This window comes from Martes martes, assembly GCF_963455335.1.
Source record: "Martes martes genome assembly, chromosome: 7".
NCBI classification, from domain to species: Eukaryota; Metazoa; Chordata; class Mammalia; order Carnivora; family Mustelidae; genus Martes; species Martes martes.
Genome location: NC_137894.1, coordinates 66,543,955 through 66,570,135, shown reverse-complemented (window position 1 = coordinate 66,570,135; position 26,181 = coordinate 66,543,955). Strand labels below are relative to the sequence as shown.

The 26,181-nt window shown below is 39.1% G+C and overlaps 1 protein-coding gene across 3 annotated transcripts in view; it reads right to left on the bottom strand.

Moving 5' to 3' along the window:
• SLC12A1 (solute carrier family 12 member 1) overlaps window positions 1–26,181 on the bottom strand; it is a gene marked incomplete at both ends in the record, with an annotated part of 83,565 nt that extends 57,384 nt beyond the window's left edge. The window contains 8 exons of one of the 3 annotated variants that reach the window (XM_080807407.1): window positions 812–939; window positions 2,585–2,696; window positions 4,631–4,741; window positions 5,844–5,983; window positions 9,747–9,842; window positions 14,602–14,677; window positions 14,833–14,967; window positions 25,762–26,181. In XM_080807407.1, the coding sequence (XP_080663533.1) occupies window positions 812–939; window positions 2,585–2,696; window positions 4,631–4,741; window positions 5,844–5,983; window positions 9,747–9,842; window positions 14,602–14,677; window positions 14,833–14,967; window positions 25,762–26,181 (1,218 nt within the window). Of the gene's footprint in view, window positions 1–811; window positions 940–2,584; window positions 2,697–4,630; window positions 4,742–5,843; window positions 5,984–8,520; window positions 8,617–9,118; window positions 9,215–9,746; window positions 9,843–14,601; window positions 14,678–14,832; window positions 14,968–25,761 lie in introns of all 3 variants that reach the window. The other 2 variants (XM_080807405.1, XM_080807406.1) reach the window with 2 other exon arrangements.

The following is a 26,181-nucleotide window of genomic DNA, read 5'->3' as shown; positions in this document are numbered from 1 at the left end:
CAAGATTCAGGAATTGCTTGCCCTCTATTCCTTACTCTTCTTCCTGTGGGCTGGAACATGATTTTGGAATTGACTAGTCATCTTGGATCTTGCAGGTGAGGGCAAACCATAAGGGAGTGGTAAATCAAGGGAGGTCATCTGGGATCCTGGTCTACTGTTTGGAACAGACTTTTCTTAGTCGACTGCATGGCCTATGAGCTCAGATTTTTATCCACTAGAAAAATAAACTGCTATCTTGTTTAGGCCAGTACTACCCGTCTTTTATATAACATTCAAACCAATATTCTAACAGTGCTCATTATAGTACTTAACATAAACTAATATGAATGCAATGCTAAATAAATACCATTTAAATGAGTGAATATATCTCTGAATGTAATGACATAAAAATTCACTAATAAAGTGATTTTGAAGGGAGAGTGGGGAGGGTGTTTTTGTTTTGTTTTGTTTTCCCTGAATGTTATGTGCTTTTGTTCCTTAGGTGTTTAAAAGAGAAAGGTTGGTTCTGATGTTTTTTCCACTGGGCCATATTCATTTTGTTGGAAATGTTACACACTTTCCAATATTCTCTACCCTTCCGATATCACTGAATAAGTCCATCCAAAAGGATGGACTATCAGAAATAGGATGGTCTGGCATTAAAAATTTTGGCATTAAAAGAGAGAACTTTTAAATTAATGGGGACCCTTACAGAAATTTTGGTCTTAACATCGATAGAGAATTATGGTCACTGTTGACTTCTATAGCTCGCGCTGCTCACCAACGGCACCACCACTTCCCAGGATTACAAAAGCAGAGGAAAACGACGTACCTCCAAGTCTCCTGAGATATTGGCACCAGCAAGAATTCCAGTAGCTGCTGGGAAAAAAATGGCAAAGACAGAGAAGAAGCCTTCCCCTTTTGTGAAGCTTGGCCCAAAGTTTTCCGCAAATATTGATGCTGCAACACAAATAATGAGAATGTTATCTTGTAGACTTTCTTTACAGAAAAGGAGATAGAGTTTCCTTTAGCTTCTATCAATGTATCATGCAAATGAGTCCCTATATTCTAAATGGGATGAATCTGAAGATGTTGCTATATTCCTGATGAACCTCATGTTAGTATTTGCCAAGAGTCAGTATATGTATCATAAGGTTTTAGATTTCTAGGATATAACTCTGAAAACTTTTTTTGTGCCAACAGAGACTCAGGCCTCCAGATATTTTTGAATCTAGAAGACTGAAAAAGAGGCAAATGGAGAATTTTTCTCATGACCGTGCTGTCATATTCACAAGTATACCACACATGTACACTGCCTTCTACGTACACAACTCCTTTCTTACGTGCATAAATATTCTAACCAAACACAGCTTTTCCATGCTTTTTTTTAAATTGTAGGGGGTGGGTGAAACTATCTTAAAATTTTGCTACTTATGTTCTAACCTTCCCGCTCCTTGCTCCCAGAGATTAGATCTTAAATTCTATGTCAAGTTTTCATATGTAGGAGAATGATAGTAGCAAGGAACTTTAGTCATAAAATAATACTATCCCATAGGGGTCTCAACACATTACTTAAATGAGAAGGGAAAAATGCAGAGGAAAAACAGAAAAGAAGGGAAGAAAAACACCAACAAAAGATCTAGGATGATGCAGAAATAAGGAAAAAAAAATTAAGTCATGAAAAAAAGTACAGCAAGAGCTAGAAGGAGGGAAAAGAATAGAAGGAAAAGGATGTTAATATGCGAAAAAACAAGACAAACTTTATAAAGAAAAAGAATCAGGAAGAAAGAGGTGATCTGATGCCAAAAGGAAACAGACACTAGTGACTGAATAAAGGATGAACAGAAATATTTTTTAAATCTCAGCAGTGGATTCTTGAGTAAGCTAGAGCGGAAAGCTAGGAAGTCGTGCAGAGGTGGAGGAGAATTTCATGCTTTGTGACATCCCCTCAGGATGTTATGCCACCTCATACAATATTTTGTGCTTGCAAACCTGACAGTGATGCTTAACCAGGTAATACTATAGATAAGCAAGGTGCAAAAAAGTTCAGCAGAGGGGGCACCTGGCTGGCTCAGTCGGTGGAGCATACAACTCTTGATCTCAGGTTGTGAGTTCCAGCCCCACATTGGGTATAAAGATTGCTTAAAAATAAAATCTTAAAAAAAAAAAGTCTAGCAGGAAAATGATTATGTTATTATTAGTGTTCTCAGGGGTTGAACAAACTGTCTGAACTATGTTCTTTTTCCTTGCATATACAACTCTATTTCTACTATTTGATGGCAACAACGATTTGTCCCATACTTGAAGGTTTTCAAAGCGCTTTTGCATCCACTATCTTATTGACTTCTCAAAAATCCCCTCAGGAAGTTGCTATCACTCACACTACCTCAGGGAAATTTGAACCTCAAACATGTTAGGTGACCAGTCTCGCTGGCAAGCAGTAGGATTGAGACTCACTCTGGATCTCCTGAGTCTAACTAACCCCAGGCTCCTCCCTGGATCACACTGGGATTCTAATGACTGATGTGGGGGTTACAAGGGTAGATGGATGGAGGCAGGCAGCGGAGAACCATTGATTGCAAAGCAACTCATTTGTGACACATACCTTGGTAGTTAAAGAAACCTCTGGACTTCTTCTCATTGTTGGACGGAATAACGGTTCCAATGAAGAAGTTTGCAATAGCAATGAGGAGAATGACCAGGAGTATCACCTGAGCCTAGAATGGCAAAGTAAAAGGAGACCAGCTTAGAATGAACAACTTTTTATACAGTTATAAAAGTCATGTCCGCAGGAAGTCTACTGGACAAAGACTCTATGTGGTTATTCTGATTAGAACTACTATCCAGAGTTGGTAATAGTGTTATCTTACAGAATGGCATCTTAACAAGACTTATCTGACCTGAGTGTAGAAGTTACATTTTCAATGGCGGCATGTGCGTGGGCACTTGAAGGTGACATTTCAAAAACATTCCAAGTACTATGTGAGTAACTTACTGCAGTGCCCTCAGGAATATAAATGGAGCCCAGAGTTTTATCGCTGATAGCGTATTTCTTTTCTAGGTGGAGTGCCTATGGATTCTTTCCTTTCCCGGTGCTAAATGCAACAGAAGTTGCATTACTGACACACAATTCATAGAGTTCTGAGATGCCTTGTACACTTGGTGTCGGACAACCCATGTGTGCCCAGCACAAGTGGTTTGCAAGATTGACCAATTGAATTGTCTTTCTTTGTCCCCCTTCTCTCCCTGCTGACATTTCAAGTGTCTATTGGCTTGGCACTCCTATATGCCGTTCCCTCTGTAGGGAATACACTTCTCCTTATGCTTTGGGTAACTATTTCCTTCTTCTCATCCTTTTACGTCTTAGTTACTTCCTCTGAGAGGACTTTCTTGACCACTGAATCTAAATAATAACAGCTAACATTAATGGAGGGCTTACAATAACAGACAGATTTCACTTTATCAGTATTTTTTAAGATAAATAATATCACCAATAACTGTATGAAGTAGGTAATATTGTTATCATCATTTAAAAGGTAAAGACCTTGAGGTACAGAGAGGTTAGGCACCTTTCTCAAGGTCATACCTTATAAGGTCATACCATATAAACCAGATTCAAATCTAGGTGCTGTGGCAACAAAGTCAGAGCTTTAAACCTACCCTCTATCACCATGAAGCTACATTGCCTCCCTCAGGGAACAAAGTCATTGTAAGTAGATACCCCATATTTTCTATCTTAGTACCCCGTTTATTTCCTTTAAAGCATGTTCACAATTTACCATTCTATATTTATCTACTTGATCATTACTCATATCCCCACAGACCATATGCTCAACTAGGGCCAGGATTGTGCCCGTTTGGGTCACCACTGAATATCCAGTACCTAGCAGAATGCCCAGCACCTAATAATCACTGAATTAATTTTGGTTTGATGTGTGAATACATAATCCACAAACAAATGCTGTACAGGAATGCTTCTCATTGCCTTATGAAGGTGGGTGGGTTTGGCCACTTTTTCAATCTCTGGAGACCTCTTGAAGTCTAGGTACGGTATCTCCAGGGACTTAAGACCAGTTGCAATTATATCAGTCACTGGAGAGTTATAAATCAGACAAAAGACATGCTCCTACCATTCAGAAATTTGCTGTATTACTACTATTAAATCCAGCTAGTGTCTAGTTCCAGGACTTACTCCCGAAATACTGTATCTCGGAGGAGAATGATAGTTGTTGCCTCTTTGCCCTTCTCCCATCACATGTGAGAGAAGCCCATTTCCTTTGGGCCTCAGCACCCACAGTCAGCTGGAAAATGAGACACCAGGGGTGGGACTGGGAGACACAAGTTTCCAGTGTGGACTGTTGTTACGATCATAAGGGGCCTGGGTGTGAAGATGGCAGCAACCGTGGTGTCTCTGTCAAGGTGATGACAGCACAAAGAAGGACAAAGGGCAGGCCCGATCATGTGACACATGAGTGGGAAGTCATGACCTCGTGTGTTTGGAGGGCTTGGATTTCCCTCCAGTGCTAACCTGCAGCTTCTGCCATAGCAAGTAATAACAACAATTCTTTTTGAATATGGGGTTTGTTCTATTCCTGCAATTTGGTCAAGACCTCAGCAGCGGTGGTTGATAGCATCATTTTGAGAAAATCACCTTTGCTTCCCATTCCATTCCAGCTACTGAAATTCCCAAGAGAATCACTACTGTGATGGAGCCTATTATCCGGATGTCATTGGTGGGATCCACCATCATTGAATTGCTCTCCTGGAACAAAAACAAAATTCATGAAAATGGTTAGAGATGGAGGTGTTTTTTTGTTTTGTTTTTTTTACCTGTATGTCTTATTGCAGAATTGAATAGTAAGAAGAAATACTATGCACTAATGACCATATAGGATCATGGAAAAACAAGCTGTTCCTAAATCAGAGATTAACATTATTTTGTCCTGTAATAACAGGCCATGGATAGCCAAGGTTGGAAGTTGGAAATTCTAGATGCTCATTCTAGTCACAGCTTCTAAAGCTATTGTAGCACTGAGATAAGTATGGCCACATGTAAACATATGGTTCTGTTTCAGAAGAATGACTACTTTTGTGTCTCAAGGAGAATCTTAGAGAAATAAAAATGAGTGATTTTCAATGTGAATATTGGAAAATAAGCGATATTCAATTAAATAACAAACTCCATAAACCAGATAACACATTTCTTGAAGATCACATAACTTATGAACTGTATAATCCACCCATTTACTTATCTAATTTTCAAACAAAGGTACTGCTACTAATTGAATTCAGTGAATGCTATCACTACCATTGAAAGGAGAACTAGAAGTTAGTTCACCTACCAGCTAGTTAACACTCTCAAAGACAGACCGACTAGATGATGTACTTAAACTAGGAAATGCTTAGTTTTCTGCAGTGAGTTGTTCTAATGTTTGAACTGTCTTTCATTTGGAAATCAATACTCATTGTAGTAATATTGCTGCTGATAACAGCATCCATTATTTATCTTTTGTTTCATGTTTTACACAGTATTTCATGTATATTATCTGTTCTGTACCACATTTCTATGAAATCTATAGAACAGTATTATTAACCCATATGATAGATTTGAAAAACAATGTTCAGATGAATGGAGGGACTGGCCCTCTCTCTGAGAATCTCTCAGGGGATCAATATGAGAGCCAGGATTTCAAGCCAGTTCTGATGCCAAGCCTAAAGCTCCTTCAACTATATCCAACTTCCGCCTTCTACAGAATAAATCTATTTCCTCTCATCCTGCCATAATGATATCCCCTAGTGCCCTGAAAAGGCAAATTGAACTGAGTTATCTTACGTGGCTGAAGAAAAGAAAAACTTTTAATTACCTTAAGAAGATCTACCACTGTTTCAGCAAATCCCACCACATACATGGCAACAGCCACAGCATTGGCAAAAGCAAAGATCAAGCCTATAGACCCACCGAACTCGGGCCCTAAGCTTCTGGAAATAAGATAGTAGGCCCCACCTAAAACACAAAATGAACATGCTTTACTCTGAGGAACTGCTAAGGGATTTAGTATCTATGACCAAATAATTTTGAATAATTTTTTAAAGATTTTATTTATTTATTTGACAGACAGAGATCCCAAGTAGGTGGGGGAGGAGCAGTAAGCAGGCTCCCTGCTGAGCAGAGAGCCCAATGTGGAGCTCGATCCAGGACCCTGGGATCATGACCTGAGCCGAAGGCAGAGACTTAACCCACTGAGCCACCCAGGTGCTCCAATTTTGAATAATTTTTATTCTGATAAAAAATATTGCAACTTCCCAATGATTTTGAGAATCTTGTATCACTTTAATGAATAAGTTAGCCATCCTTTCTTTGTACTCTGAGAACTATAATAGAACACAGTAGAATTATCCTGATTTGGTAAGTTCTGATTTACCAAAAGCCAATTGTATTCAAATTGTATACAAATAAGACTACAGCAAACTTTACTAAAACAAAATGCCTTGCCTTCTAAAAAAAATTCATTGGTGAGTTCAAATCAATAATGTAACCAAAGTAAAATTTTATATTTGAAATTTCCAGGAGCAGGCAGTCCTAGGCAGAAAATGAAGTAGGTGAAGTTTATCATTGCTATTCTAACTTCCTTACTGGTGTACTTTTCTTGTATGTATTTGCTGCATTAAAAGGTGTCTGTATATAGGTCCCCTGGGTGGTACTGTTGGTTGAGCACCGACTCTTGGTTTTGGCTCAGGTCCTGGTCTCAGGGTGGTGGAATTGAACCCAATGTTGGGCTCCACTCTCAGCTGAGTCTGCTAAAATTTCTCTCTCCCTCTGCTCCTCCACCATGAAATAAAGAAATTAACCTTTTAAAAAAGGGGGGGTATCTGATTATCCACCCTGTAAATTGGAATTGGTTCTCTATGTTTTTAGCTCAAGAAGGCATGATTATTGCCAAATACCCATATGTGTATGGGGGTGGCAAAAGAGAAGAAAGGTAGGTTTGGAACAATCGCTTCTCTTTTGGACCTTGAAAAGATCGTTCTATATGTGTCTATGAACTTCTTTCTGTACACATGAAAGACTGAGTTGCCCTGGTTACTCCTAGAGGGTAGTGAGAACAGGTAAAAAAAAGACTAGGTGTTGAGAGGCCTAGGTAGCTAGAAGCTCTGACAGACGGTAGGAAACTAATGACTTCCTATACTGAGTTAGTCTTGGAGGTGGGCAGAATTGGTAGGGGAAAGACACTGAGGGGTGCCTAGGCGGCTCAGTCATTAAGCATCTGCCTTTGGCTCAGGTCATGATCCCAGCGGCCTGGGATGGAGCCCTACATTGGGATCCCTGCTCCGTGGTAAACCTGCTTTCCCTCTCCTCGTCCCCTGCTTGTGTTCCCTCTCTCGCTGTGTCTCTCTCTGTCAAATAAATAAATAAAATCTTAAACAAAAACAAAACAAAAAAAAAAAAAGGAAAGAAAGAAAGACACTGGACAAATATATCTTAAAACAAAACAAAAACCTATCTTTTTTTTTTTTTAATTTATTTACTTGACAGACAGAGATCACAAGTAGGCAGAGAGGCAGGCAGAGAGGGGCAGGGAAGCAGGCTCCTTGCTGAGCAGAGAGCCCGACATGGGGCTCTATCCCAGGACTCTGGGATCATGACCTGAGCTGAAGGCAGAGGCTTTAACCCACTGAGCCACCCAGGCACCCCCAAAAACCTATCTTTTAAGGAAAAGGAATTTCCTCCACTGTAGTAACTCCTCTGGGTTAAAGGGTCAAAGCTCTCTTTGGAAATGTAACCAATTATATGGGTGGAGTGAATTGCCTCCATTGTCTAGAGGTCATTAAATAAATTAACTAGGCAGTTACTTCGGCTTGGTCAAAAGGAGAGAGGGGCAGGGAAAGCTGTGAGTGGGGTGTATTTGTGGGAGGGAGGGTGCTCTTAGAAGGCCCTGGGTAGGGAAAGCTGGATAAAGTCCCCAAGTTGCAGCCCCAGGAGCCAAATAGAGTGGGAGGGGGAAGGCAGGAATTAGAAGCAATGATAAACCTCGCCCTCTTCATTTTAGGCCTAGGCCTGCTGATTCCAGGATGATTTAAAAGTAACTCTTTGTTCTGTTTAGTTGTTTCTATTTTCTTCTGAAGGATCTTTTCAGGCCTGGGGGCCACTGGGAATGTCCTGTTGGGGAGAACTCAGGGCTTACTAAACCGGGAGTGTCAGCTGGGGTGCTGAGTTGGCCTGGGAGAGGGCCAGCCGGGCCCAGCTAAGGCACAAAGAAACCATGTATTTTACTGTAATTATTTATGCCTTCTTTCTAGACACCTAGTCACTCTCTATAAACATGTTTAATCACAGGAAACGGGTCAAAGAAAACCTTCTGGAGATCTCTTAATTTTAGTTGAGAGAATTTTGCCTTGATGTTTACATTTGGGTTAGTTCGTTTTACTTTAAAACTTTGGGGACTAATTATGAATATGAAAATTTTACTTCCAACATTAAACCAACTGTAGATTTTACTCCGTAAGCCAAGCTTGTAGTCATAAGTAAATGAATTGACTTACCTCCTCTTACTACTCCATTTGTGCAAATAGCGGACATAGAAATACCTGTGAGTGTTGTCACCACCACACTCAGGCCGATGATGATGACTCCGAGACCTGCAAAATCCCCCAAGAAAGGAGTTTGGCTCCAGTAGGTCAGGAGGACCCCAGCAACTTGAGGAGGCAGCAGTCTGCGTCTTGTCACCGAAGGGTCTGTCTCCCCATGAAAAAACCTGAAATGTTCTAAAAGATCCCAGTCCATGAAGGTCTTGGAAGCACCTGAAATGTACTAAACTTTAAAGCTGAAGCCACGTCCAGGAATCATTTCCCTAGAAACACCGGCAAGAGGCTTGCCGACTAGCCCGAAAAAGAAAACATTCGTCAGAGGAATTTGAGCACCTGGAAACTATGAGTTGCAGTGGGCCCTCGAGGTCCATTAGAGGCGATCCCTCTGCTGAGTGGCACGGACCAGGACTGAGCTCACCGTACCTTAGGTTTCCTTCTGCATCCGGTGTCAAGAACAGTGGGCTCCTTGCTTGCTCCAGTCAAAAAGAAATATATAAAAACTTTTCCTACCCGTGGCAAGCGATGAGGACATTAGGTATCTTAGAAATGTTACCTCCACGAACAAACCCGTTAGTCGCTATTGCAGAAGTTGACAACCCGGTAATAGAAGTTACCATGGTGGAAAGAAGAATTATGAGAACTCCAAGACCTGTTAGCAATGAAAGATAAAAGACAGTACGTTTTACTTTCCTTACTTGGGTTCCCTATTGCTGCAAACTACACTGCCTCTGCTTTAAGTTTTCACGTCCACGCCTTGGGCCCCTGTGGAGTTGCTTTCTACTCGGGAGAAACAGGCTTGCCTGGCATAAAGATCAAGTCCGAGGCCTGCTCATTACGATGAAGGATGGCTTCCAAAAGTAAACACAATCTAAAAGGTGCCCTGGAAAGGAAAAGTTGACTTACGCTGGTGTCCTGGGAGAGAAACTACCCCGGCTGCGAAAAGAGAAAACATGACATTTGACTTTCTCTCTTGCTCGAGAGGAACCTGCATGAGAGAGTTGGGGGTTTGACAAAGGTTAAATCCTTCCCCATTTTTCTTGCATCTGTCTTGCCTGGAGGGGGAAAAAAAGGAACCAACTTGGATTACCTTTGAAAACACTCCAGAAAGGTCAGTGGTGAACTATCTGAGCCTGTGTTGCCTTTACCTTACAAATGATCATGCAGGTCACAAGTCTAATTACCTCCTCTGACATATCCATTTGTGGCAATAGCAGAGGTGGATAAACCAGTGATACCAGTCACTGTCACGGCTAAGCCGATGATAATCACACCAAGACCTCAGTTGAGAGAGGAAAAATAAAGGCAATTAAACAGTGGAACAATCCATTAGATCGTTTACATAAAAGCCAGCAAGTCTAGGGTAATCACCAAAGGACCACATTGAAATCAACAAGTTGGCTGGAAATCACCGGAGTAAATTCTCAGCTTTGAAGTTTTCTGCCTGTAGCAGCACAGATCCTAGAAACTGAAGAGCTAAGATGTGCAGCAAAAATTGCCCACAATTGAACAACGATGGCTGGTCAAAATTTGACAGAACCCCATTTTTTATGCTGTTCTAGATACCTACAAACATAACAATTGGTCCATCCAATTCCAAGCTGCTCATATAACTGAAGAGTAAATGTTCATCCTTCCAGGTAACTCTCTTTTCATGTCCATTTGGTCGTGTGGGATGGAAAATTACATACAATATAACAAGTTGTTCATCTGGCAGATAAGTAAAGTGGAAAGAATCAAATGGAACTATACTCATTTATTGGCTATGCGACCTCTGGCAAGTTACTTATTTTCTGAGCCAAACGTGGCAATGGAATTAGAAAGGAGACACGTGTAAAGTGGCCGACACACTGAGTGGCCCTGCTTTTTTGGCCCATGTCCACAATAGTTACAATAGCTGTTGTTTATTGAAAGTCTACTATACATCCAGCCAGGTGTCAGGTAGCAAGACAAATGCAAGGAAAAATAAAATGAACTGAAAAAAGCTGCCCTCAAGCAACTTACAGCACAGAAGGCCAACGATTCTAGGAGAGAGGAAGTGATAAACCAGATTCAGAGAAAGGCAACGCTGCTTTCAGTTTCAGGAAGGACACAGTCAGGAGGATACTGAAGGGTAGCGAATCTGCCACCCTGAAATGGACCCCTTTAGCAGAAAAATTAGTTTGAGCTAAAGGCAAAAGAAAAAAAGCAGATGCTTCCCCCTATTTGCCTAAAAGCAAGACGTAAGTTTGTAAAGTGGCTCTACTTTCCTCTACAGCAGGAAGGACAGAAGTTAAACATCAGAGCCAATTCTAGACCTTTATCAGCTGGAGGAGCACCAGAGGAACCTGCATAACGAACTCCTGATTTTCCAGTAGTCCCCACATGCATCTGCCTTCCCACAATCTGCCACCCTAGAAACTCAGTCCTTTCCCTTTGTCTTGTGACTTCTCTAAGAAAATCTTGTTCTCTTGTTAAAATGCTATGTAAGCCCGCTCCTTTGAATTACTCACTGCTGAGTCTTCTTGTGTGTACCCACAATGTGTAACTTAAGAAACTTGTTGTGAATGTTTTTCTCTTATTAGGCTGTCTTTTGCCAATGTTGCAGAAAGAAGTTTGGGGGCACAGGCACTGAAATCCCCCTGGCTCTAGCCAGAATGCCATCCCCGGGGTCCGTTTGGCATGCTCCCTAACTGTTGGTGCAGATTCTCTTGTTCCCTCTTAGATGAGAGGCCGTGATCTCTCTGGCCATGAGAAGGGGAAGTGGAGGAGAGGAAAGACAGACAGAAATGGAAACAGGGTACTGGAGGCTGCCTCTTTTGAAGCTCCCAGCTATATCCTGGCTCTAAAAGAAGTCTCGAGGCTATTTCACAGTTTGAAGTGCAGTAGTAAGAGGCTAACTATAAGCCTGAGATGTAAACTTGGACCATATTGCTTTGGACCCTACAGACAAAGTTTGGTGTTGTAAGAAAGAGTTGCACTAAATTCTTCGAATCTGTTGCAAGGGATCATCGCTACTCACCATGTGGCCTCAGTTCTTCGTACCCCTACAGATAATTTCCTCTTATCTTTTGCACACTATTTTGCTTCTGATTTTGTTTTGATGACTTTTGATGTCAAAGGTTCAGCTGACCCCAGCAACTTTGCAGAACTATATAGTTTGCATTTCAGGACATTAAACCTACTCTGATTACTTCCCTACCCTTATTTTCCCTTTGCTTCTATTTTCCTAACAATTCTTATTTATTCTCTTACATTGTATATATTTCTGTAAAACATTTGAAATCCCAGAACAAAGCTTTATACATTTAAACGGCAAGAGATTTACTTTTCTCTCACAATCAAACATAAAATCCCAGGATAAGAGGCAACTTCTGGAACATTCAGTTTGTAGTTTTCTCCAAGAGAGTTGAACCGTCTGCTTCAGGAAAGACCTGAAGTGTTTATTAAAAATGCCCAGACCCACAGGGCGCCTGGGTGGCTCAATCCATTAAGCATCTGCCTTCAGCTCAGGTGGGATTGAGCCCCACGTTGGGCTCACCCTGGAAACTACTTTTCCCTCTGCCTCTGCCTGCTGCCCCCCCTGCTTGTGCCTCTCTCTCTCAAATAAATAAAATCTTAAAAAAAAAAAGTGCCTAGACCCACTGAGTTTGAATCTTTCAAAGTGAATCCCAGGATTCTGTGGTTTTGTAACCCAGCTTTCCAGGTCATTCTTAGGCACTCCACAGTCTGGAGACTACTGCACTACCCTAGCCTATCTCAATTTGTGTTGCTTAGACAGCAAGGTTCTTTAGCTTTATCTTCAAAGAATTGATTGGCAGACAATTAATCCAGCTCCTTCATTTTGAGATGAGAAAATGAAACTCATGGAGTATAAATGACTTGCTTCAGGTCATACCTGTTTCATACCTTTCTTCCATGCCTGATGTTTATTAGAAACTATCTTGCCCCAGCCAAAGTCTCTGAGACAGGGAAGAACAATTCAATGGCATTAATGGCTTATTCTACTATCGGCTTTTGGGGAAGAGAGAGCCCAAACTCATGGCCTTAGAGCAGCTACCCAAGGGCTGTAGCTACTGTGACTCATGGCTCCAGCTTCCTTCTGGCTTTGTTCCCAGGATCTCCTCTAGAAAGTGTATTCAGTCTTTTTCCCCAGACTATCCCCACATCATGGTGAAACTACTTGGATTTGCTTCTTTTCTTACCCAATAAAGGGACTCCACATGGGACCCAGAAGATGACTTAACTCATTTAGCTTTAAGTTCACAGCAAAGGCCAGTAAAACTGAGTAAGGGTGGTAATAAATTTCTACAACTCACTAAAGTCTACTTTCTGAGAACTAAAACAATGACAAACAAACCTTCATTCAAAGGAAAACCCGCTAGACACCCACTTAAAGTCGGATAGGACTACTTAAAGAAAAAGTCCTTATTAAAACAATGCTGATATCTGAAAGTAGAATACAGTTTAGCAGAAGATGGGGTTCTCCATATTTTACAATTTTATAATAAGCGTGAAACTGAGAAGACTAATGTAAGATCTGATTAAAGTTCAGATTATGGCCCAAACTCATGGATGTTAAATAAGTTGCATTAGAAAGAATTACTCTTGCCCTTGGCTACGCTCACACCTCCAAACAAAGTAATGTTGCTTGATGATCTCAATAAGTTACTAAACCGCCCTTAAAAAACTAATTTTGCATGAAACCCTGGAGCAAACACTTGGCAATGCTAAGATGCAGATTTTCCATGGAACAGCATACACTTACTTCGGGCCCTGCGGCTGTAAGCATTCATTTGATATGCATCGTAAAGCTGGCAAGCAGCCCTTTGTCAGGAACCCAGCAGTTGCCAAACATGAAACGTGGAAACACTATGGGAACTGGTTCCAGTGTTTCAATTTACAGCTCAGCCCTTTCTTGTTGCGAGTTAGTCTGCCGGTGATGCTCAATATGTTTTGAGGGGCAAAGGCAATAAATAAGGACCAAGTACCTTTGAATGTGAATTGAGGTACATTCTGGAGCAGTTATCTAAAAGCGCATTTGAACCTCTACAGTCTTGATACTCATGATTTATAGGTGTTCTCCAAAAGGGATCTATAATGTATTTCCCAAAATATAGAGTAGAACATCATTAATTTTTATCACATTGAACCAGGAACTTTGATAAAACTCAAACAAATTTTTCATATAAATGTTACCAGTATATTCTAGATTTAAAAAAAAATGTTCGCCACAGGAAATGATATTTTAAATAATAGACCATCTTTAAAAACATCAAATAATGGTGTGGAAAGTTGTCAGCGTTTGGTGTCAGAAGTGAAGTGTTCTCTGAGTTTAGAATAAAACAAACATAGGTGTTTTTCCTTTTAGTAACAGTGTTTGGCAATAATAGGCACTCAATTGATGTCAAAGGGAAGGTGAATTATACATTAAAAATGTTTAAAAAAATCAAATAATCACTGGAAATAATTTCAACATCATGCATTCTCCATTAGAAAAATTAGTAATAGTTATATAGCTTAGTCATTTTATTTATTATTTTTAAGCCTCTATCTGGCAATATTTTATTAATCTTTGTTTTCTTACTACAGGTACCTGAAAGTAACACAGTTATTTTCTTTGGAAAATGTTCAACTAATTCAGCATTAACCTGGTCACATTGTTACCACTTTTTCCACAAGCTGTTTTCGTTGAGTGAAATGTTGCCAGTAATCATAAGGGAGATACACAAATGTCAGTATATCCCCAAATATGAATAGTACTATTTCAAATGTATGTGTCTCTCTCTATCCGTACACCTAAAACTCGAGGGAAAGGTAGAAATATTTGCCTGAGCGTTTATCTAGCTAGCGAGCTGGAAAATTCCAGTCTCCCAGAAGTTAACGCTTCACCTTTCGTCTCTGACAAACATCGCCAAAGAGGCAAAGGGAAAGAGCTGGAGCGCAGATTATTTCTGTGACCTTCATCTCACATTCAGCGTTAATGGTCAAAACAAGTTGCATATGGAGTTTATCACTGACATTGAAAACTCTACGCGGGGCATGGGGAAACATGCTTACCAATTCCAGCTTCTCCAACGATCCAGGAGAGGCGAATGAAGAGCATCACACCCCAGATGTTCAGCATGCATCTTACCTGTGGGTTGAAGGAGCATCAGAAGGGATGTGAGACATGAGAGTGGGGCAAAACCCAGCCTTCTCTGTAATTCTGGTGTCCAGGCTTTGCTAACCCTTAATCCCCAAGGACACTGAACAAACAGATTTTATTTGGAAACATAGGAGCTTTCTCACCAGCACACCTTTCACCCATCCAAACTTCACAGCACCGGCTTTATCCTCCCCTTCCTTGTTTTCGGCTTCTTCATCTCCAGGCATCCCATCCCCGTTAGCAACCCTGTCGGCGGAACCTGGAGCCACTGCCACATTCTGCGTTTTTACAGGTAGCAAAAGCATAATATTTGGTCAACACAGGGACCCATAAAACTTTCAAAGGCAAATCAGAACAACTGACACAAAATTTTAGACACGTGCAAAAAAAGAAACATATTCTAGCATTTGAATAAAATAATTTTTTTTTTTTTTTTTTTGCCCTGGGAGCTGATGGGTTTGTTTTGTGAGTGATTTCAAGCACAGCGAGTCTGCATGGGTGGTAAAGGAGTTTGGGCAGTTCTACTGGTGAAAATATTACCTTAAAAAACCAGTTAGATTTGGGTGCATTTAGAATACAAAAAGAACAAAGGAGAGAAAAAGAAACTCAAGGCAGGGTGCAAAGCCTATCAAAGTGAATGAGGGTCTTTGAGGCATGGTAGGAAGTTAGTCTCATTGACGCAGACACTCTGGACTTCTTTCCATTAACCTCCCTGGGCTTCACTTTATTCACTTAAAATAATGATAATAAAACTTCTCTAATCATCATCTTTAAGAAGATTGAATGAAAGAACACATGAAGCGTTTCTTTAAAAACAAGAAGAAAAGGGTTACAGTTCTAAAGAGATATAAAGATGCTCTCTGGTGACAAGAATGCTATTCCTGTAGAGGAAGTTTCTTTTAGATTCGGTATGCCTTTGCCAGAAAATTGCTGGATGTGCTAGTAGTCTTGTACAAAGGGAAAGAGGTCTCGTGACTGACTGACTACTAAAAAGGTAGGTTGAGTAGAAATAAGGAGTATGTTGTATAAAAAATGCCAAAAGCTTATTTAGTGGTTTTTTGTGACCTGATTTTGAAGACATTCCTTGTCAGTAGGATAATCTGAATTTAATGGGGGGAAGAAAATAGCCCTGTTTCTCTCAAGTAAAGAACAAATCTAATTTCTCTTTTAGATATGACTTTGAATAATTTCAGATGCAGCCACTTAATTTAGCCTATCTGGCACCTACCTGACTCTGGCACCTGAGTTACCCACTGAGTTCCCCAAAACAATCTTATCCACTAAGGGGTGGAAACCACTGGGGATGTCTTTTAGATTCAGCACTTAATTACCATTATTAAAGAACAAGTTTATTCTATTTAAGTGCTCTAAATTAGTTTTTAAAGCTGGGACGACGTGTTCCCACATTACTAGTTAAGGAGTCTCAGACAAGGACAATTGTTTCCCCTCTAAAATGGGACTGGTGTGAAATAAATATTCAGTATTTATTATAAGGACTTTATTTGAAGGTGATCAAAATTCTTGTGCTTACTATGCTCAAGGTTTATTGCTTCTTTGGGCTTTGATGTATCATTAGCATACCTACTGTAAGCTGACTCTAATTTGGGCTATTTGCTCCAAGTGACTGACTTCTTGTCTCCATGTTCTTCTACTGCTCTATGCAAAAAAGGATTTCCTCCAACTTTGTTTTCCCACAAGATTTTTTTCATACTAGTACGACACTTGGGTAACCAGTGCAATTCAGTTTGGTAAGTCATGGTATATTTACTGGGGGATGCGGGCTACTTCTCCTCAATGCCTGCCAAGAGCCAACCATATAGCAGGTCATCAAAAAAGAGTATTGAATCCATAAAGTGGATTTGAAGACCACCTGATCTCTACCATTTACAAACAGATGACCTTGTTTCTTATTCATTTTTGCCCCCTATTTCTTTTCTCTTCCATCCCTTTTGGGTATTTCATTTCTCATGGTTTCCTCTATGTAACCCACATTTGTAAAAGGGAGGGGGAAGAGAATGAATCTCAAGGCCGATCATCTTACTGTTTTTCCTAAAGAACTGGGGGTAAAATTCAGTGAAATGAATAGTTAAAATTTAGTCTTGAATTACCTGAGGAATATCTTAATTTTAAGCATCCCCAGTCCCTATTTGCACAGAAAATTGAAAACTGACATTATATGTTCACATCAGAGTAAGATACGGATAAAAAAAAGTCCACAGAAATCAAGGCTGAATGAGCAAGGCAGAAACTGATTATCTATACCAGCTAGAGATGCAAGTCATGTGTGTAATTCAAAAATTTCCAGTAGTTCCTTCTAAAAAAGTAAAGGGAAATTAAAAAAATAACTTGGGTTCAGATTTGGACCCTCAAGTTTTAAAATATACTTAACTTTTGAACAATATCATAGTCTTAATATTTACAATTAATTCATTAGCTATAGTGGCATCCCACCTTGGAGGAGGAACCCGAAAATGGACTGTTTTAATAATATATTTAATAATATATTTTACTGGGACGCCTGGGTGGCTCAGTGGGTCATGGTCCCAGGATCCTGGGATCGAGCCCCGCACCGGGCTCTCTGCTCAGTGGGGAGCCTGCTTCCTCCTCTCTCTGCCTGCCTCTCCTCCTCCTTGTGATCTCTGTCTGTCAAATAAATAATTTAAAATCTTAAAAAAAATTAAAAGAAATATATTTTACTTAATAACTTCCATAAAACATTATCATTTCAACATGAAAGCAATAAAAAAAATAATGAGACATTTTACATTGTTTTTCACACTACGCCTTTGAAATCTGGTCTGTAGTTTTACACTGATAGCACATCTCAATTTGTACTAGCCACAGTTCAAGGGCTCAAGGGCAGCAGGTGGCTGGGGCTATCCTATTGGAGCGCACCTGTCTGTACACTGCAGTCTATTACAGATGGATGAAGCGTTTGAGGTTTTTCTTCAGGCAATTAAAAATTCTATTTTTTCTCTGAATGGATTCTCTACTCATAAGGCAGCTGAGTGATTCATATGTAACTTTCATTTTCCATAACTGGAAAATCAATGAGAGTACAGAATTGAGGAATGTGTTAAGATGCCTACGAATGTTGAAGAGATTATTTGGTTAAGAAATTCATTTATTTGACTTGGTTTGAGAAAAACTTTTAAGATTGTCAATATTCTAGTTAATCAAGATCTCATGGCCAGACTCTCAACAGCTGCTCATTCAGGGAGAAGGCAATTTCCTTTTCCTCAGTTAATTGTGGATCCCATGAGACAGAGCCCCTAGCCACTTGCTTTTTAAAGGCAATCTTGGGAATAAAACCTATGTTTTCTGATTAAACCTAAACTTGAGGGTTTGGTCCAGGAAATTGCTTTGTTCCTGACTGAACTCCGGAGGTAACTGTGACCCTTACATTTGGATTAATGGGAATACCAATGATGGTTTAAAAAAAAAAACAACTTACAAAATAGGCTAAAGGATGAATAAGATATTTAAAATTTGTCCTTAAATGGACATTTCTATCTGGCAGATGCCCTTCTGAGCACAGTTTAATAGTTCTTCAATTTGTCACTAGGACATCACAATATGAAGTAAAAGGACTATTCTATGAGGGCACATCAGGGAACTCATCATATATGGAAGCTAGTAAGGCCATAATTTTTAAAAACTTCAAAAATAGAGCCAATGTAGGATGTTCCACTCTTTCTTAGGTGAATATTTTCAATCTCCTAGAGTATCAAAGTTTTTAATATATTTATGCCATAGAGAGGGAAAACCTTCAAATGTATATTTCTTCTCTTGACTATAAAGGACTGTAGTGAATTTTTAAGTACAGAATCCATTTCCATTGCTTACTCTCTTACAGGAGCTGAAAAATCACTGCACCATATAATCTAGGAGACTTGGAATCTGGTTTCAGCTATGCAATTAATTCAGGGTGTGTCCTCCAGCAAGTTACTTAACCTTTCCTGGATACTGCCAAGGAGAATAAATCCAATGGGTTTTCTGAAAATCTTACTTTGAAGTAATTTACTCTAAGGCAAAATCATTTTTCTGTGTTTGTCATCTTCTCTTCTAACATGGCAAAGCAAAACTTGGTTTCACTCTTTAATAAATGTCTCCTTTGTAAGCCCATACAGCAATTATAAAGTCAACTTATCATCAAAGTACTGAAAAGACTGGGTCGAGGGTCTGTGGGCACTTGATGGCTGGGAGCTATAACCAGTGGCTGGCAGGGTTCTGGCTGGTGCATGTTCTTGAGACCAAAGTCTCAAAGACTGAAAGTTTTATGATTGCTGCCTAAAACCATTTTTTCCCCTCATACTTTGGATTAATTTGTTTGTTCACACACCATTACCATAAATGATGACCCACCACCTTTCGTAAATGCATTTTAAATTGCATAGCTTTAGGGAGTGATTATTTATTTATCGAAAGTTTTACCTGGGCATTAAGTATTCGAGAAGGTAAAAGGAAGTGCATTAGGAAGAAAGAAAGAGAGAGAGAGAGAGAAAGAGAAAGAAAGGAAGATGGGCCACTTCTCCCCTCCAATACCGATAAACTAGTGAAGTTTCAATCACATAAAATCATTTATTTAATATAAAATGTGTGATTTTTCAGACCTCTGAAAAATGACAAATACCTTTCTAGCTGTCATCGAAGAAGAAAGAAATAAGTATATTTATTCTTTAAATTCTAACTAGATAATATTTGCTACGATGCATGTTTTTAGGTTTCACCTTTTAATCTCAGGATGGTAGAAATCTTATCCCATCATTGAGAAATAGCTCCATAGATGTTTAGGACTACATGATTCTCTCCCAATTGTTTTAAACTTTCTTTTATTATTGAAATATTTAAATATTTCCTGCAGTAGTGGGGAGAATAAATAGATCTCATGTGCCTATCACTCAACTTCAACAATTACCAACATATGGCCAATATTATTCTACTTAAACCTCTTACAACCCTGGGATTTTTTAAAAACCAATCCCAATATGGATCAGATAATTCCTAAGGTTCATTTCAGAATGAAAAGCACAAGTCTAATCACATGTCTGTATCTTATTGATCAATGTTATTATGGTTGTACATTACTAGCCCTTTATGATAAAGGAGAGGATTTTAAATTTTGAAAATGAGGGGTTTTTTTTCTTGTTTTAACAGTTACTATAAACCATGCCTCTCAATTACTACCAATGGTCACAATTTGTAATCACAATATTTTTACTGTACCTGAAAACACATAGCTCACACATGAATTGACATATTTTTAATAACTTAGGCCAAAAGGTGGCTATTGTGTGTAATACAGAGCATAAGAAAATAAAACCAAAAGATTCTTAATATTTTCCACATATACTTCAAAGGAACTTCTACTTTACTCACCATCTATTACTGAATGCTAGAGACTACAGCTAAAACTTCTAGCAAATATTAGAATGAGTCTTTAGTTGCAGATTTTCACTCCAACAAATATTTTAGGCCACTGGTCCTTACTGACCTTCAAGACATTTATTGCCTCGATTTTCATGTGTATTTTATTTGGCTTGGTGATATTTCTAATTTCGGATACCCCCAGTCTGAACGTTAAAGTTCCAAATTTGAACTTTGAAATACTTTGGAAAATATTATTTTCCAGAGAATGCATTTGTACACCTTTGTTTGTCTTTTTATAGAATATAAACATTTAATATAAATAATAATAATATATGTGGTTTAATGTTTGCATATTTGACTACATTTTCTTTATTTCTACCCAGAACAATGCCGTTTGACATATAAAATAAATATCAAATCTCTTTAACTGACTTTATACAGCAGCTCTTATAAACAAAACCTTAATAAATGCTTTTGATGATGACAATGGAAAGGATTGAGACCTACAATTAATTCTGTAGGAGAAGCAACATGATCTTTTGGCGCAGTCCCCAAGAAAGGAATCGGAATCTCCTGTTCTGCCCATCAGGACTGAGAAGCAATTTCTTCTTTGAGCTTGAATTCCACTATTTCCTATAGCTGTCATGTGAGCTGAGGCAAAGTGCTATGGGAGAGCAGGCTGAGGATGAAAAGTTCTGAAAAAGAACATGGACTCTGGAGTCACGCAGACATGGGTTCAACTTATTAGACACATGACCTTGGCTTCTTGACCTTGGAAGTATACTGACTTGAGTTTTTGTTTTCTCGTCTAAAGGATCCATAGGATTTTATTTTGCTATCTATAAAATAGCAATAATAACATTAGCTACCCTGAAGCGTTGTTCTAAGTATTGAACGAGAATTTGCCAAGTGTGAGCATCCCATCTGATACATAAAAAAATGCTCAATAAAAAGTTTGTTTTTACACCAGAGTGTGTGTATTGGTTTTGATTCACAAATTACTTTTTCTAATGCTTTTTATTCACAAATTACTTTTTATTGATGATAGCCTAATGGCCCCAATGTGAAGTCACTCCATTGTTTTTGTTTTGGAAAAGTTTGTAAATGGTTGATTTCCTTAAAAATAATACTTCTATCTTAATTTTTATAGTATTTTATACTTTTCATAGACAGTTTATTTCAATAACATGAGAATGCTGACTTTGATTGAAAGGCTGTTTATTTTCATGATTTCTATATAATTATATTTTTCTGAAATGCTGACAACAATGGTGGTTAATGAGGCTGAAAATGAGTTTCATTTTGGTTAGCCCTGTAGTTAGGAACTATGTACGAAAAGGTAGCTGCAGGATTATACTGGACACTAAAAGTGGAATTATTTTTACAAAGTAAAAATACTAGATTAAACTTGTCAGATGTCCAACAATCATTATACATGTTTTGATATAAAAAGAACTCCAAAGTATATTACTTAGTGAAAATAGTAGCATGCAGGACGATGTGTAAAGTATGTTTCAATATGTGTTTGAAAAAAAATTACAGACAGAAAATTAGATAGATAGGAACAGAGACACATAGATATATTTGTATGTTTGAACAAGCATAGAAAATTTCTGGGAGGATTTATAAGAAACTGCCAGTAATGATTGTCCTACAGAGAACAACTGAAGATCTATCTTAGATAAGAGACATTTCATTATATATATTTTTAGTACTTGTTAAATATGTTATCAGTGCATATTTTACTTTTTAAATAAAAATCCGCTAATATGAAAATTACCATCATTATTATCAACAACCATTTATTGAGTTTCTAACAATTGTAGGCACTGTACTACACTTTGCATGCATATAAACTCAAGTATTTACAAACATCTTACAATATCAGTTGAAATTATGTAGCTTGTATAGTATTGCAGAGAAAGTAAAGGATGGAGTCATTATTTTCCTGCTTTTGACTAGTTTTTGGAAATCCATAATTCGTAGCCACCCGTATAGGCATTTAGCTCTTTACTACACAGAAAATGAAAAGATTTCTTCAACTCTGATCGCAAATCATTGGGATTACAAATTTTGTCAATATGTATCACTCCTAGAGTTTCAGTTAAGGTAGAGACTTAAAATAATGTCTTTCAAACCTATTTTTCATTTCAACTATAAGGAAAACCTTTCATATTTTTTTTTTCTGACTTGGAAGTTGTAACTGGGATTTGCACAAAATCCAAATAGTTTCTGTCTAAATATGTTCTGTCATGTAGTATGAATGTACGATTCCCATTTGGCTTTTTAAAGCATTAGAATCATGGGTATAAAAAAATGCCACTTGGGTGCCTGAGTGGCTCAGTTGGTTAAATGGCCTTCGGCTTAGGTCGTGATCCCGGAGTCCCGGGATGGAGTACCGCATCCGGCTCCCAGCTCCATGGGGAATCTGCTTCTCCCTCTGACCTACTCCCCTCTCATGCTCTTTCTTACTCTCTCTCTCAAATAAATAAATAAAATCTTAAAAAAAAAAGTCACTCGTACTATGTCAATTGGTTCCCACTTTTTTTTTTTTTTTTGGTTCCCACTTTTAAATTGTTTAGGTAAACATTATCATTTTTTGCATACAAAATCTATGATGTGTCTGAGTATTATTATACAGCGTTTGCTCTATTGATTGTTCCTAGTTGTAGTTTGAGGGACCACCATAAAAACGTCAAGGGCCACAAGGAGGGAACAGCAAGCATAGCTACATTCCACTACAGGTCCTCATCTATTATGCTGTTAAGCAGGGGAAAATAGAATCAAATTCACTAACAAAGAAGAAAGAGATGAATTGAAGAAGGCCTGGATTGTTCATGTTTGATATCGAAGGATAGCACAGAAGTAGAACATGTGGAGAGGTGAACTGGGCCCTACAATTTTAGAAACATTAGAATGTGTATTCCACTGTTGTATTTGAATTCTGCTCCTAGTTTAGCTATGTGGATATTTCCGTATGATTTAATCAAGATGAGTAACATCTTGGTAAGTAAGGGTTGCATTCATAAAAAGAATGAGTTATTACTATACTTGTGCATTGAGAATGATTATTCAGGACATTGGGCCTAAACCTGCTTTTTTTTTTTTTTAAGATTTTTATTTGTTTATTTGACAGGCAGATCACAAGTAGGCAGAGAGGCAGGCAGAGAGAGAGAGAGGGAAGCAGGCTCCCTGCCGAGCAAAGAGCCTGATGTGGGGCTCCATCCCAGGACCCTGAGATCATGACCTGAGCCGAAGGCAGAGGCTTAACCCACTGAGCCACCCAGGTGTCCCTAAACCTGATTTTTAAAAAAAGATTTAATTATTTTAGAGAGCACAAGCAGGAGGGGCAGAGAGAGAGGGAGAGAGAATCTCAAGCAGATTCTGTGCTGAGAGCAGAAGCCAACACAGGGCTCAGTCTCATGATCCTGAGATTAGGACCTGAGCCTAAACAGAGTCACAAAGTTAATGGACTGAGCCACCCAAGCACCCCAGGCCGAAACCTAATTTTTAAACTATTTAATTTGCTACTCCTTTGTAGCTGAGAAAAAAGTGTTGAGGTCAAGGTTCAGTCCTTTGTCTCATTTCATCTTTTCAAAAAGAATATGATATCCCAAACAGCTGTGCGATCTGTCAAAGACAGCTACTTCGTTTCTACCCCGGCCATTCAAAAGATGGCTTTTGAACAACCAACCCGACTATTGTTCCCTGAGAGGTTTTCTCCCCTAACATAAAGATTGCCTGAAACTGTGGCTTTGGGAATTGTAAACAAGCTACATATCACTCAGTATCAGTCCAAAGAACAATGCGAGTTTGCTCCATTTCCTTTTTAATGGAATTAGAGTTTTGTTTTGTTTTGTTGTAAATTAGGAGAGGAATGTGAGTGAGAATATTTAAATTTTGATGGCAGTTTTTTTTTTTTTGTATTTTCTCTTCCTTATGACTTTTTTTAAAATTTTTTAAATTTTTTTATAAACATATAATGTATTTTTATCCCCAGGGGTACAGGTCTGTGAATCGCCAGGTTTACACACTTCACAGCACTTGATGGCAGTTTTGTGAAAGATGCAGGTTTTAAAAATGATCAGGTGTAATGAGGTGGATTATGGTAGGAGAGAATTTCAGGTCTTTTAAAAGGCTCATTTTCCTTCTTCAGAATAAATCGAAACCTCTTTATAAGGCCCTACATTTCTTTTTCTGCCCTTCCCGTATCTTGAAAACTCCTGCTCTCCTCTTACAACCCACTTCTCCTTCTTTGCCTTCTCCCCTTTCTCTCTTCTTTCCTCTCTCCTACACGATGCAGAGTGACACCTCAGTCCGATTTCGGGAGCTTCAAATCAACCTCCTTCTCAAAATTCTTAATGGGGGGCTGCCATTTTTTTCTCACATTGTCACATTGTTAACATCTTTTGATGAAAATGTCAAATATCCCAGACAAAGTCTAAATCTTACATCTGTAAGGAAACCAGCCTGTCAGCCCAGTGTTGCCAATATGGCACATGGGACAAGTAAGGCTTGGCGGGGAGAAGGGATAAGGGTACAGAGTCCACGGCATAGTCTCCCCTCAGGAAGTCTCTCAGTCTCTGGTGGTAGGATCCAGAGTCAGGGATGCTGGGAATAAGGGGAATAAGTTTTAGAGATGGGTATCCTTGTGGAAAAAAGAAAGAGCAGAAACTAAAGGGAAAGCTTCACCTTTATCAGCACCTTTCTTGAGAGCAATAGTCTAAGACTCCCCAGAGTGGGTGATCAATTGATTAGAAAAATCAGATTAGAAAAATCATTATTGTTAAATGAATGAATATGAAAGGAATTGTTTCGGTCAATTTTTTCTTTTACCTCAAAAGTTGAGCAAAAGTAAACTACATTTGGCTATGTGACAGCTAATTATTCTTTTGAGCAAGTAGTTATATCCGTAAAGAATGATATTCATTCCAAACCCTGTTCCAGAAGAGCAGGAAGATAAAGTGCTTCAACCTATTTTAGGGCAAGGTACAGAAGAAGAAATCTACTGAGTTTATAACTGATTGCTACAAGATTAGAAAAAGTGCTGCCTCATGCTTCTAGCAGATTTGGGAACCCTGGCTATCTTCCTTCAATAATGAAAAGTTTAGCCAAGTCTGTTGCTTCTGTACTTAAATTTAATTTAGTTACTTTTACATGCTTAAGAACATTCAGGAGCCTCAGGCAAAGTTTTGAAGAAGAAGGGATAAAATGCTGAATCTTATAAATCTTTGCTCTCTCTTTAAAGAATATAAAATACCCATGTGCTCCAAAGCCTTACACCACGGTATGAAGTACAGCAAGGGCCCGTGATGGTTTCTTTTTTTTGCAACAGCTGTGGAGGCCTTAATACTAAGGTGAAACCAGCTTAGTATTTAGCTTGACATGTTTAACCAAGTGTGCGTTGAGTAGACGATAACTGTAAACAAGATACGACACATTGCCTAACTTTCAGAGCTAATTCATTCGTTCTCTGTGCTCAGTCCGTGAACGTTCGTGAGCCACTTCCGTGCATTTTCTGGTGATCGGGAAGTAGCGGGGGCGCCTGGGTGGCTCAGGGAAGTAGGGATAATCGTGTCAGGAAGAAGGCTGGCCCGGAATAGACCTTTCCACTAGACATGGTGACATTCAGCGCGTTCTTAGAGAGCAGGAGATCGCCTGAAGGAGCAAGGGAGGACACTTGCCCCTGCCCTGAAACTTACCTTTGCAAGTTGCTCGTGAATCTCTAGCAGGCTGGGTCGGTTGACCTTGGGCCCACTGATGCTACCGGTGTTACGGTAGTACTCAATCTTGGGAACGGCGTCCACCGTGTTGTGGCCAAAGGTTTGTAGGTAGTATGTGTTTGTGTGAGAATCGTAAGCATGAAAACTGGCATCTGTTTTAGCGTTTTCTCCATTTTGGAGGAAATTGTCATAGCACTCCTGATTCCCAGGCCTAAAGCTGATTCTGAATCTGTTATGGGTTTCATCCCCAAAAGAGGTTTCCTCATAATGTGGAGGGTCGGCGTTGTTATTCACAGCTGCACTGCTTTCATGGCTCTCGTTTATGACATTAACTTGAAAGCGATTACTGTTCCCTGGCACAGAATCCAGAAATACATTGGAAGAGTTGTTCAGAGACAT